Source organism: Semicossyphus pulcher, unplaced genomic scaffold, assembly GCF_022749685.1.
Source record: "Semicossyphus pulcher isolate SPU_LCO1_2020_fin unplaced genomic scaffold, fSemPul1.0.p SCAF_3, whole genome shotgun sequence".
Lineage (NCBI taxonomy): Eukaryota > Metazoa > Chordata > Actinopteri > Labriformes > Labridae > Semicossyphus > Semicossyphus pulcher.
The window spans coordinates 23299375-23311752 of NW_027211704.1; the positions used below are offsets into that span (position 1 = coordinate 23299375).

The following is a 12378-nucleotide window of genomic DNA, read 5'->3' on the forward strand; positions in this document are numbered from 1 at the left end:
CAAAACCACATACGATAATGCTGAGTCAAACTGCCACACATCTGTGCATGCAAAACTAAACATGCAACTCTGCATGTGCAGGAATTAACGGGTACGCTCTCTGGTTAGAGGAGGTTGGGGGTTGGGAACAGCAGTGAGAAAATGTAAAAGGGCGGAAGGTCAAAGGTCATGTGATGTGCCATTCAAAGCCAGATACCCCTTAAATGTGTCCTAACTCCATACTTTATATTAAGTCTACAGGCAGGGATTCACATAGGAATACTTGTACAGTGTCACCATCTATCGCTGAATGAGGTAACACAACGGTGTTTGAGCCTATGGTCCACTGATGAAAGCCTTTACATTTGCAGTATATAGTGTTATTATGGACGAGGTGTCGGTGGCGACATTCATATGAAAAAAAACACAAGCGGCGTCCAGTTAGTGACGCGTTTTCCATCAGCCAGCAGTGGTTGGTCTGCCACAGAGGGTAGGCGGAGCTAAGCGGCTGCAAGTGTTGCGAGTAAACAATAATCTATGGCTGAACAAACAAAGAAAAGATCGATGACTACAGATACAACTTCAAAAATAAGCGAAAAATCAAAAAAAAAAAGAAACTAATTTGATGCTCAGATGAAGGCAAACAGTCTGAAAAGGAAAGCGACCGTCAGCGAGGAAAATCAAGAGTTACAACCAGAGCCAACCGTGGACGTCACACATGCAACACTGTCTGGATATCTGCTCTCACAATTACCATTTAGCGCCTTAGGTGCTGCCAAAGAGAACGAAACTGAGATCTTCGAGATTACAACTTGAAAGATGTTAGTATGCAAACCTACTTTACTTGTTTTTTGAGCGTGGTGTTGATGGACACTTTTGTTTCGCAATCAAATATGCAAATGAAACAGAGGAAAATAAAAAGATTTGGTGACGAGATGGGACCGCTCCAGAAACATGTCAGAAAACACTCAATGAAGTGTTAAATCCTTGGACAAAATGTCTCTCTACTTGTTTTTACACTGGCAGTAACTTTCCAAAGACACTTCTTCTATTACGGCAAAATAGTGCAACTCATTCATTGCTGAATTGCGACTGACTAAGCGGTGAGTTATACAGTCAGTAGTATACAGTATAATTCAGATATGTGGCATAGCTAGAGATTAGTCAGCATCCCGGGACAATCAGGCAATACTACTATTGCAGAATGATGACTTTCAATGGTATGATGTTGCCAATTTCAAAGATTAATTGCAAGATCCTGCTTTACTGAAGGTTATAATATTTGGTTGGGTTGAAATTGTGTGTGTAATGGTCATCTGTGGAGCTTTGTCTGAATGATTTACACCAAGAGTTGTTTCAGATATTTAGCCTACCATTAAGGATATGATACACACAGTATACAACACATCTCATTATCACCATAATAGTTTTATTCTGTTTCCCTAAGGAAAGCCGTCGGTGCTTTAAAATTGTTCGTTTCTTGGTAGGTTAAATGGTTGAATATAGGGGCTAATCATGTTGTAATATTTGCCATTGTCTGAGTAATAAAACATCATTATCCACAAAACTCTGTAACAGGCTTACAAACACAGTATGAGCAGCCATTTCTACAAATGGAAATGAAGTAATTCCCATTTGTCAGACAAAGCTCAGACACAGGGAGGCACCAATAAGTATCCACATTATGAACAGCCCATACTGCCTGTTTTCAGCCAAATGGATCATTTGCACAAACTAGCCTACATCTATGCCATCTATACATTTTGCAGAAGTGTGTGTGTGTGTGCGTGTGTGTGACTGGGGCAGTGGGGGGCTATGAACCTGGGGGACTCCACCCATCATTCATTCCGTTTGACAACATTTCTTTTCATCCTGCTAATGGTGTTAGCTATACAAAAAAACTTCCCCACCAGCGTGAAGTCAGCTCCTTTTGTTTCCTCTACAGCCTCCTTCTGATGTAACTGATGCATGCTGGGATCCCTTCATCCAAATGTACACAAGCTGATACTGGTGTTGTGTTGTGCTTCTTGTCCTTCCTCTAATAGAAATGTAAAAGCAAAGGATATTTAACATTTTAAACACATTTAAAGGGGGAGGACAGCAATAAGACAGTTTAAATGTATTTAATTATTAAGATGACCAAGTCTGTTTTCAATTATGAGCCAAACTTGTCCATCACGGCTGCAGCATAAATATGAGAAAATAAACGTATTCTCTTTCTGGCGAGAGTTTGATGGGAAGATTGATACCACTCTCGTGTGTTTGTGTTAAATATTAAGCTACAGCTAGCAGCTAAGTAGCTTAGCTTAGCATTAAGACAGGAAACAGCTTGCCCAGTCATGTCCAGATGTCATGTCAGATAATAGACCTTTTTACATTGTGATTCCGCAACAGCGCCATGATAAAGCTCTGCCATTACTCCAGACCAAGCAACACTGGCGTAAGGCTGTCCAGCTGTGTCTTTTTACACAGCGTTCCTGCGTTGCGGATGCTAAAGGCGTTTCCCATACACACGGTGCTGTTCCACACTGCCAGCTCTGCCGTTTACACTCACACAGTTTCTCCTCTGTTACTACCGCTGAAGTGACTTTGCCCCACCATCCTGCCTCCGTTCGTTTTACATTAAAGATGAGGCGTACCAGAGGCGCTACAGTCCCGCCTTCAACTGGCAACTTAAAAGCAATGCTTGGCAACTAGCAGGACTTTGAGGAGTTACTGAGCCTTGCTCGAAAGGTTCAGGCTAGCAAGTCTGTTCCAACTTTTTTCCTCCAATATTTATGCTAAGCTAAGGTAAGCAGCTCTTGTAGTTTCATGTTTAAAACTCAGATGGAAGTGTTCTAAATCTTCTGATTTTGGAGATGGTAAGCGAATTCTCCAAAAATCTCAAAATATTAAAATGGAATTGTAACACCGCTTATTTTATTGGTCATAATTCTAGCTTAAGAATTTATGACGGAAAACAAGTACACTCCAGTATCAGTTGCTAAAGAATGGATACAAAAGTTGTATCTAACTGTGGCCATCGCTTCTAAAGTCCACTGCTGGCAAAAGCATACTTGTTACACACTGTTATTTAACTGAGAACTGGTTCAACAGGAAGTATCTGTCGCTGGAAAGACGTGTCCAACTGTGTTTACCAAGCCTTGACAAAGCCAACATCCCTTGTGTAATGCATGTCAAACAGCAGACACACACACAGCGGGTATTTGACCAGCATACAGTGGATCCTCTTCTTCCCCAAAAAAGTCCCTGACTATAAAATATTCCTCTGGCTGTGTCCGCCTATCTCGATTTACCAGTGAGTGAGTGAGAGCTTTTCTTTTGTTCAGGTAAAACGATGTGATTGCATCTCTGGATGCAATCTGTAACCTCACCAAACCTGCACCAGACTGGCTGCTTTTGTAAACACTGTAGACAAAAACACACACGCACACACAGAGAGGCAGAAACATTCCCACATCATACCCTAGTCCAATACGACCACATGTCAAACATCTACATATGTAAATGTTAGCTTGACATGCTAGCTAGGTCCTGCCTTGATTTGAGTGTGTAAGTGTTTTTGCATCTCTCCATTCCCCCTCTCTCTCTCCACCCATCCCCCCCTTTTTGCCCCCTCCCACACCCAAACTCCACCCCACCCCCATCTCCATCCCCGCGGCTTCAGCCCCCACCTCCCTCCGAGCCGTCCTCTTAGCCTATATACGGGTTGTCCAATCGTCTGTGCTGCTAGCCCCACAATTCATCACACGGGCACGTGAACAGTAGCCCCTGCAAACCTGGCTCATTTGAGAGGCGAACACCAAGTCATCAGCATCACAAGCACCACGGCAGACAATACGGCTACTTGCCTCAATGCAGGAGAGACCAGAGCTCCCGTGTCAAGGCTTGAAGACCCAGACTGCTTTCAAATCAGGCATAAACCAAACAGGGCAATTTCCTCTTCTTCTCCTTCTTCCTGTCACTGCTCCGATCCGCTGGCAGGGACAATGAGAGGGAACGAGGGAGAGAGCGATACAGAGGGAGAAAGGCAGCAGCAGTGGCGGCGAGAGGACGTGAGGCAGCAGAGTCAAGAGCTGGGGGGGTCAAGAATGAGTGTAGGATAGAGGGGGTGGGAGGGAGGGATGGTTGGGAAAATTGGGAGAATTTGGAATGCTGAATGGGCGGATGGGGTGACCACAAGGGAAGCCGACGGACGCCTCAGCAGATGGGGGAGGGTGTGAGTGCTGTGCTTCAGTTCTAACAGGGTTATGGGGACAACTGAGAATACCAGATTTACCTGAAGGTGTTAAAGTCTGGTGAACTTCACAACCATGTTCATACTAAAATTATAAAGGTTAAATAGTTTCTGTGTTTGTATTTGTTTTTTCTTTCTCCAAATGAAAGTCCACTCAAAAGTTCAGGGACCTGGCAGCTTTTGTCGGGACTTTCGAACTTTACTCTGGAAGTCTGGTAAGTTTGGACAGGTGAGAACACGCATTCGAACTCTGGTGCGGACCAAACAGCCGGACCATGGTCCGCTAGAAAAGATGGGTCTTGGTCCGTTTCCAAACAAACCATGGTTCGGCTCATTTCATGTGAGAGCATAAACGGACTTAAAGTAGGACCTAATACAGGACGCAAATCAAAAAACTATGCATTGTGGGTTGTTAACGGGTGCTGACACTTGCAGAGACAGCCAAGCAGCCAGGCAGCAAGATGAGCAGGGGACAGACGTGGGGGAGCGTTGAGGAAATAGAAATATGTGTTGACCAAGCAATTTCACAGATGCTTGTGGAAACAAACAAACATACGGAGGTATTCAAACTGTTCAGTAAAAAACTAAAAGAGACTGGAGCTGATCGAACTTTGGAACAATGCGGTTAAAAGTTAAAAAAAAGTCTGTGATCATGTTGAATGCGATTGATCAGTGTCCTCTCTCTTTGTTTACTTCAGGGAGTTTGCCCAAGTAGAAATTCTGACCAATCAGAGAGCAGTTTTCTCGCCCATCAAAACTTGTGGTCCGCTGGTAAAAGCTGCCGTGTGAACACAAACCAAACTTGAGGCAAAATGCAACATTGTAACAATGTGCTCTCTGATTCGGATCAAACAAACTGACTTTAGGTGTGAATGCAACCTTAAACTACGTGTGTTGGTTGTCAATTGTGTCTCAGCTCATTTCAACTCATGGAATTTATGTCTTAGTTTTTGTTTACTGGTAAGCGGTGGCATGCATGGGTGGCCCGAGTAAACACTCACTCACAGAGACCACAGTAAACTGTGGTCAATCCCTGCTGTGGTGCACACAGCCTAGCAGTCCAACCAACACACTTGGCAGCGCTCAAAGGTGGAAAGCCAGCGAGGAATCATCTTATTGCTTACCCTGCAACTCCTACTGGATTTTAAGGGCAACAATGTGAAGGTAGGTGGAAAATAAGGATGTAGCATTAACCTCGACGTGAGTTATAACTCTTTGATGTTGGGTGAAAAGAATCAACAGCGGGGCGCTGGTTTAGCTCAGTTGGTAGAGCAGGCGCCCGATACAGAGGCTACAGGGCACAGGTCTGATGATCATTTGGTGCATGTCACCCCCCTCTCTCTACTCCCCACACTTCCTGTCTCTTTTCAGATGTTCTATGTTATAAAGAACAGCAACATAAAAGAAGTATCAAATCAGCCATATGAAGTCATGGCCAACATACTAAGTGAGAAAAGGTTGTGCCCTTAGTACACAGGAAGTTGGTTGTTCATGAAAGGTGGAGAAAAAGCCTCAGTTAAACATGAACTTTTTATATCTTATTTACTGCAGCAAATAAATAGTTACATTACTGGTTTATTTATTAAGAAACATCACATATACCAGCTTTACATTTTGGTTTGAAATGTTTATATTTTAAAAGTTGAGTTTGAAACAGTTAGCTAATTCTCAAACTGCTGCTGCAACTCTACAGAAAAATTACTGTTTGACCAATGCACAAAATGTCTACTGTCCATCTATAGGTAACACTTATAGATGTGAACTCACTGTATAGAAGGCATCACTTACATGCGCACAAAGGTTGGTTAGCTCGGTTGCCATTTTGCCCGATTTACAGGCAGCACCACCAACAACAGACACACTTCTCCATCTGTTTCTCCACCTGCTTGCTCTGCATTAATCACACCTACACCTACACATGCACATGGACGCTGCGTTGAACAACCTTTGGACATACGTCAACATGGACACACACTGACCTCTTGTAATCTCGGGCCAAAGCAGATGGAGGAAATGCATCTAAATGTACTCTTTCTGTACATTCGGTGCTTTGGTTTTGTACTATTTCCTGACGGTGAAGGTTATTAGAGAGTAATTATTAATGGACTGAGCACACTGTAACATGCCCTCCCATAACACTCAAACTACAGTATGTGTAGTATGTATACATGTAATCTGTTAAGAGTGTCACCCTCCGAACACAAACGTTACAGTCCTATAAAACAGACGGCTTAGCGAACACCTTCATGCTTTGTTTACTGCTAACAACACAGGGATATTTACTAGTGTGCCATAGGCCACTCAGTGATTACAGTGGCCATTACGGCCAGACCCCCACCCCCACTAGTTTCTGCCTGACATATGGCGGTGGAGGTAATGCAGATAAAGTCCCTTAAACAAGCCTCCTGAATACAGATAGTAATTTATTAGAGCGGGGCACGAATAAACTAATTGAAAAGCTAACGGATGAGATCCATTGAGGAAAGCAGGATTTGGGGAAATGAGAGGTGTTTAGGACTCAAAGGAAATAGACAAAAAATGTAATATGGTAAGGTTTCGGAAAAGTTATGATGATGAAGAAAGTGCAACAAAAATTGGCCGCAAAGACAATACAGACACTTTTAAATGACAGGAAGCAACCGAGCTAAACACTTTAAAATGGTGTAATAGAGGAGAATACATTCCTGCAGTCGCACCTCTTATCTACTCGTTTTCATGTCTCTCTCCATCCTCATAAGTGACGCATGCTGCGTCCAAAGCCAGTAGGGACTCCAGTATCATGGCAATGAAGAGGCTGGCTCTCATTGGTGCATCCGGCTAGTTTCAGTGTTATATGCAAATCAGTGATAACACAAGATTGGCATCATGCGGCATGGTTCATCGGTCTAACCATCTTTGTGTTTTATCCACACCCCCACACGCAGGGAGTTTTTCGCATTTATCACTCCACTATTACGGTGTTAATGCGACAATGCCACATCCCGAGCGCGGCGGCGTCTTTAACGGTCGTTTCTCATAACAGGGAGAAATAAAACACTTCAAATATCTACTTTAGCTTTGGAGCAGAAGCGGCTCAGAGAGAAATATGCAGCATCAAAAAACAAATGTGCCTTTAGATCTTTGCTACAGTGAGGAGGAAAAAAGTCAGACACACGCCTCTATTCCTGGATTACACAGGCAGCTCTGGCAGAGCAGATAGTGGGTAGTGATAGAGCGTGAGGGACTTGGATGAGGCCACAGCGCCCATAATTACTGGTCCTATTGATCCTGTGGACATGAGATACTACCGGCCTATTCACTGAGGAGTCACCAGACTTTTCCTTTAATTAAACAGACAATTTTGTAAAGCCAGGACCGAGCTGATTGAATGGATGGAAGTTCGAGGGAGGTTGAATGTAACAATGTACTGCTTTTTATCAGCTCGGGGGGTAGACAAATAGTCCAGTTTGGGATGAATAGCGATGATAAAACTGATAAAGCAACAACATAAGAGTAGTTCCAAAGAGGTAGATAACCCTGCTAGCAACAATAGTGGTCAAAAAGCAAGTGGATCCATGCCCAGATTTGACTGGAAAATAATCAGGCTTAATTATATTACTGTCCCAAGTGTCACTCAATTATTACAGGGATCTAAACCCGATCATGCCTCCAGCTAAGACCTGACCTCACCTGCAGGGTTTGGCTTTTCATGAGGATGTTATTGAGCTACAAAGATGCTCTGTGGGAACTCTGTGTGTAGACTAGACTAGACAGCATATCATCAGGAAATAAAAGAGCGGCTTAGATAAATGCCAGGACACGGAGAAGGCACGAAAGCAAAGGTGGTAAGACACCAGGAAAAAAAGGGAATAACATAGCGAGGTGTAATACGGTCATGGACTCACAAGGCACGGCGTGGCGGTAGAGGTTGTCTCGGATGGTCTGCTGCAGTTCGTGGTCAGGCGAGGATTTCTGGAAGCGCTGGCTCAGATAATGCTTCAGGTCCTTGTTCAGCTTGCTTCCTGTCATGTCGGACACAAACAGGAAAACATATTGTAAGTGCATCAAAACAGCAGACATAAGAACGTCACACAAGGGAAAATGACGCTGCAGTTATGTGTCAAACGGCCACACAGTTTGGAGAGAAACACCCAAGTTTCTCCTGCAACCACAACAAAGCTAGTGTGTAGCCGCGAATTGCACACTTGCCATTGTCACTCGGAGGGGAAGCTGGCTGCTGGCTCTCCCTCTACAACCAGATAGGGTTAGCCAAAACCTAAGGCTGCTAGCACTACAGCTAACACTGTGAATTAGCCCTCCTACCGCTACGCCATCTGGACCTCAGACACACATTAGGCTACTGAGGGGAAGCACGGCTGGAAAGTGCAACGTGTGTTTGACTGTGAATGTGTGTGTGGTCATTACACTGAGCGTCCAGTGTGACACAATAACAGAACGGCATAAGAGCGAGGAAGTATGATATCAATGGGTAAAAAATGGGAGAATGTACCTGATGAATATGACAATGTGTTGCTCTAAATTGAATAACAATTCCGCTTCAGGCAACAACAAACATCTCATCACGTTCCCCGTCAGTACACGTCCAATTATTTATTATCCAAATGATTTATCTCCCATCTTTGCACGCTGAGACCATTTTTAGTTGTCTTGGGCAAACAACCAGTCATAAAAGGCCCTGGATCCTGTTTCCATGGAAACTGTGTGTATGTCGGTGCGTGTGAGTGTCGTTATGTGTGTGTGTGTGTTTAATAAGATGATTGAGATTGTTAGCATAGTACAGAGGAGCATTCTGCACTGGTTGGCAGAATGATTGTAGGTTCATACTATAAAAATACAATCGAGGCACAACATGCACCTCCCACAGACATGATACGATGGCTTTAATTTAAGTCAACTTTTTGTCTGTTATTCATACAAACATAAATAACAATAATGGAGTAGATGTTAAAATGTGATAATCAAAATCAGAATGATGGCGTCGCTTCTTTTCAGATTGTCAGAGTGGTTTAGAAGCTGTCAGAGCCTTTTTACTTTGTTTGAAAAACAAAACCAAAACAGGTAAAAGGGATGTTTGCCATGGGGAGGAATCCAGGCCCAAGTCTGCAAACACATTTAATGGAAGTAATGAGTGACATATTCAGTGCCATAAGGTCCACAGACCACGCAGCCGCTTGGTAAACAGTCTGAAAGGAACGTTGAGACTAAGCTGCTTCCTGGGAGGAAACTCCGCTCCTGGCCGTGTCCCATCCAGACATATCACTGCGTACTAATCCTCACAACAGGTCACAAGCCAACAAGAGAGCCTAATACACACCCCGATGGGCCTTTGTACACGCCAATTACTGCAAAGCAGTGGCCATTTCTCGCTAGTAGACCCCCAGCTGGCTTTATGACCCCGCCTGAGGTTTGTGATGGGAAATCTGTCCCGTGACAAAGGTCAATATGATCCACCATTGGCAAGTACGATGTCCTATAATACAGTTTATAGCCCACTAACATTGGCATAGACATAATCAAGTGATTATACCATAAATAAACAAAAGTCTACTTAATTTACATATTAAGCTTGTTTCCCTGAATGCTACATCCATTTATTTCAGGCTTTCAGGCTCCAAACAATGTCTTATTGCTCATATACCTTGTAACGTTAAAGCTCCTGTGAGGAGTTTTTTCGCTGGTTATGAAACAGACTGAAATTTATTCTGATGACTCTACATGAGCTACAAAAGCAAACCAGACCATCAGCGACAAGATTGATTATTTCTATATAGTTATTTTTAATGCCTGAAACTGTCAGCGGGGGGGTAGGTGTCAGACGAAGTGATTGCACGCTGCCTTTGTTTACATTTTCCAGGGACAAATATTTAAAGTGAGTGATACATTTGACTGTTAAAGAAAGCAGGATGACATGTTTGTTCAAAACCACCACTTAAGCATGAACAGGACAAAATCAGCAAACAGATAAGAGGTACGGCTTTGTCCACAGGGGGCGCCAAAACAACACAAACTGAAAGTTCCTCACAGGAGCTTTAAAGGGGTGCCCTGCTGATTTTGAACTGAACTTTTATCAAATGTGTGGACTTGCAAAAAATAGATTTCTTTAAAGACTGGTCAACTTTGGTGAAGCACAAGATTCAGTCTTGTGTGGTTCAGGCAGTTACAAAAATGCTGGATACTTCAAGTTCCACAATGCATCTGAATAGCTGCTACTTCTTTAAAGGTAAACGCCAATGTCTTTAAAAATCTAAGCCCTTTAGATTGTTCGGTGTCTGGACAGTCCAAAGTACAGTGTCTTCAATATATATTTTTTTAAAACATTTTTAAAAAACTGAATTTATTCTGATGTTTCTGTTAATTGTTTATCATTTTTTGGCTAGCCGTGGGGTAAGTTATTTAAAGCAAACAATAACAAGCGTTTTCATTCACTCTGATGCATCAAAAATAACTTTGCAAAAGGTTTGTAAAATCCCATTTTTAAGACTGCTGAATGTGAGTCCTGACAGAATGTGGCGCCACTAGGAACGGATGTGGACGACCTTAAAAACATGAGGGTTCACTTGCAACAATTGATTGACTTGCTTGTTATAAAAGGTTTTTAATTATATTCCATGTAAAATAGTTCTCGGCTCGTACAGATGAGTCACTACTTTCTGCTGTTTGGTTGATCGTTGGCATGCGAGCAACAGCACCTCAAGGAGCCATTACATAAGCTTTAATCCAGTTTCGCAGATTCTGTCCGGCCCCTAACTCTCTCTTTGTGCATGCTTATCGGGTTTAAAACAACAATGTTTTTATGAAAAGGATCAGAAATCCTTCAAAGGAAGGACAGCGTGAATGACGGGGCCCTGAAGGACTGACAAGTTAATGAATAAGGGGAAGATAATCACTTTGAAAGAGTTGATTCAGTAGATGGCACTTTCTGTTCTCCCTCTATTTTGGGGCACTTTGTAATTACACACAATATAAGGATGTCGACCAATCAGCAACTGTTGTCAGTATAATGCACGAGTGTGTGAAAAAAATTTGGACACGGTTCCAGTTTTGATGTGAGCAAGATTGGGACCAATGTCTGAATTGATTCAAAATATAGAAGTTTGAAGGGGGTAACAGATCGTGTTCTTTCAAAACGATTCGTAGCTCTCGTCGTCTTGCCTTCATACTATCATATTATGATTTCTTGGTCCCCTTTTGTCATGCACATTACCTTGCCCCCAATGCACCCACAAAGAGTGGAAGATGCCCGTCCACTAGCCTTTCACTGACCTTTACTGAGGTGTTGGCTGAGACCAAAGTGTGCACGAGGTCTGGGATTCAACTCCATCTCGTTTTGCGGCTACCCAACATAATGTGTTGTTACTGGTCTGCGGTCAACTTCCTTCTCAGCACATTTCCTGTCTCTTTTCTCTTTCCTGTCCATTACTTAAAATAACAGCGGACTACTGTACAACCACTCTACTTAAGTGCACCCACAATGTTTGGATTTCAGACTTTTGGTTGGCTCCAAATTGGGTCTACTTTGGTCCGCATAGTGAAAATAAAGTTGACTGCATTATCTTTGAGATCAATATTCTGTGGATGCTTCGTCAGCAATCTGTCACAAATCTTGAGTGCAAAAAGGTCAAGAAGACCACGTCTCACCTCCATTTAAGCCTTTAAGGCAGCTAGTCAGCTCCTCCGACCTAATGCAGAGTATGTTAACACCATAAGCCCATTAACTGCTTCTGCAGTGTCTCGCTCTGTTTTAGCACCATGTATATAATGAGAAAGCATGCCCGCCATGATGCCAAACACTCCCATTAGGTAGCTTTGCCTTGACATTAGGGCCAGGAAAAAAGGAACACGGGGATGGCTGCAACACGGAGCTTTTTTCTCACATGCCATGAAGTCCACACAAAGTCTTGTACCTCCAAAGCCTCTACTTCCCGAGGAGGCTGAGGTCCTCTAACACCTGCAGGACGATGATGAGGATGTTCTACGAGTCTGTGGTGGCTAGTGCTATCCTGTTTGCTGCTGTGTGCTGGGGCAGCAGGCTGAGGGCAGCTGACGCCAACTGACTGAACAAACTGATCCGCAAGGCCAGTGACGTTGTGGGGGCTGGAGCTGGACTCTCGGACAGCATCCTTCTGTCTGACACCCCCGTCATAATGACGGGTTATCTAGGG

General features: G+C 43.3%; 1 protein-coding gene across 2 annotated transcripts in view; it reads right to left on the reverse strand.

Annotated features, from left to right (window-relative positions):
- The window catches only part of magi1b (membrane associated guanylate kinase, WW and PDZ domain containing 1b), a 141822-nt gene that overhangs the window by 66928 nt on the left and 62516 nt on the right, over window positions 1-12378 (reverse strand). For both annotated transcript variants that reach the window (XM_069679085.1, XM_069679084.1), the window contains exon 2: window positions 8101-8217. In XM_069679085.1, coding sequence (XP_069535186.1) covers window positions 8101-8217 — 117 coding nt within the window. The remainder of the gene's footprint in view (window positions 1-8100; window positions 8218-12378) is intronic.